This window comes from Camelina sativa, unplaced genomic scaffold, assembly GCF_000633955.1.
Source record: "Camelina sativa cultivar DH55 unplaced genomic scaffold, Cs unpScaffold02568, whole genome shotgun sequence".
Lineage (NCBI taxonomy): Eukaryota > Viridiplantae > Streptophyta > Magnoliopsida > Brassicales > Brassicaceae > Camelina > Camelina sativa.
This window is the reverse complement of record NW_010923679.1, coordinates 1-1,150: the sequence shown is the minus strand read 5'-3', so window position 1 is coordinate 1,150 and position 1,150 is coordinate 1. Positions and strand designations below refer to the sequence as shown.

Sequence of the window (1,150 nt, the reverse complement as noted above, 5' to 3'; positions counted from 1 at the left end):
TGAGGTAGATGAGCTCACCCGTTCATCATTATCAAGACACATGAGGATCATTGATCAATCTACAACATTCCCTTTTTTGAGTATTTCTGACTGACACAAGAGACGCGAGCGGTCCATGAGTAACCAACGGTGACAAGAAGAGAGGATCATCACCAAATTCATCTGCAAGATCAACCTTGAACAATAACATAAAGAACAGGTAAGAGCGATTCTAAACACTTTGGAACAACGATCCCTTGACGAGCTCGATGGTCAGCATTCACCAATACTGAGAGAATTTTTTTAGTGTTGTGAAAGTGGTAGCATCAAGCGTTTTAGTGAATATATCCGCTAGCTGTTTCTCAGAGTCAACATGAAGTAATTCCACAAGCTTTCCTTCAACTAATTCTCGTATGAAGTGGTGTCAAATATCAATGTGCTTTGTGCGAGTGTGTTGGACTGGATTCTTAGCAATATTAATAGCACTAGTGTTGTCACAATGAATCAAAAGGGTTTTAGTAGTGATACCGTAATCGGCCAACATTTGTTTCATCCAAAGAAGTTGAGTGCAACAACTGCCCATAGCTATGTACTCAGATTCAGCTGTTGACATGGATACACAAGTTTGCTTCTTGCTATGCCACGCAATAAGATTGTTGCCCAAGAAGAAACACCCACCAGTAGTGCTTCTGCGATCATCTGTAGAACCTGCCCAATCTGCATCACAAAAACCCACAATACTCGAGTTAGTTTGTTTTGTGTAATACAAACCATAGTCCAAAGTACCTTTGACGAACTTAATAATTCGTTTGACAGCAGTCAGGTGTAACACACGTGGGCTGGATTGGTAACGAGCATAGACACCTACACTATAACATAAATCAGGCCGACTAGCTGTAAGATACAATAGACTTCCTATCATCCCACGATAGAGTCTCTCATCCACTTTGAGACCATTTTCATCTCTGGTGAGAATACACGAAGTGCTCATAGGAATAGTTTTGGGCTTGCTTGTTTGCATTTCAAATATTTTCACAAGCTGTTTGGCATAAGTGCTTTGAGAGATAAAGATGCCTTCATCTGTCTGAGTGATCTGTAAACCAAGAAAATAACTGAGCTCACCACACATACTCATTTCAAACTCCTTTGTCATGGTTCTGACAAACATATC

The 1,150-nt window shown here is 40.3% G+C and overlaps 1 protein-coding gene across 1 annotated transcript; it reads right to left on the bottom strand.

Annotated features, from left to right (window-relative positions):
• Positions 1–95: 95 nt before the first annotated feature.
• On the bottom strand, positions 96–1,132 carry LOC109131701 (uncharacterized mitochondrial protein AtMg00810-like; the record flags this gene model as incomplete). Its single annotated transcript, XM_019242874.1, has 3 exons — positions 766–1,132; positions 599–696; positions 96–175 (listed from the first exon to the last, which is right to left on the bottom strand). Coding segments are annotated over exons 1-3 (545 nt in total), but the record flags the coding sequence as incomplete, so codon positions are not given.
• Positions 1,133–1,150: the final 18 nt, after the last annotated feature.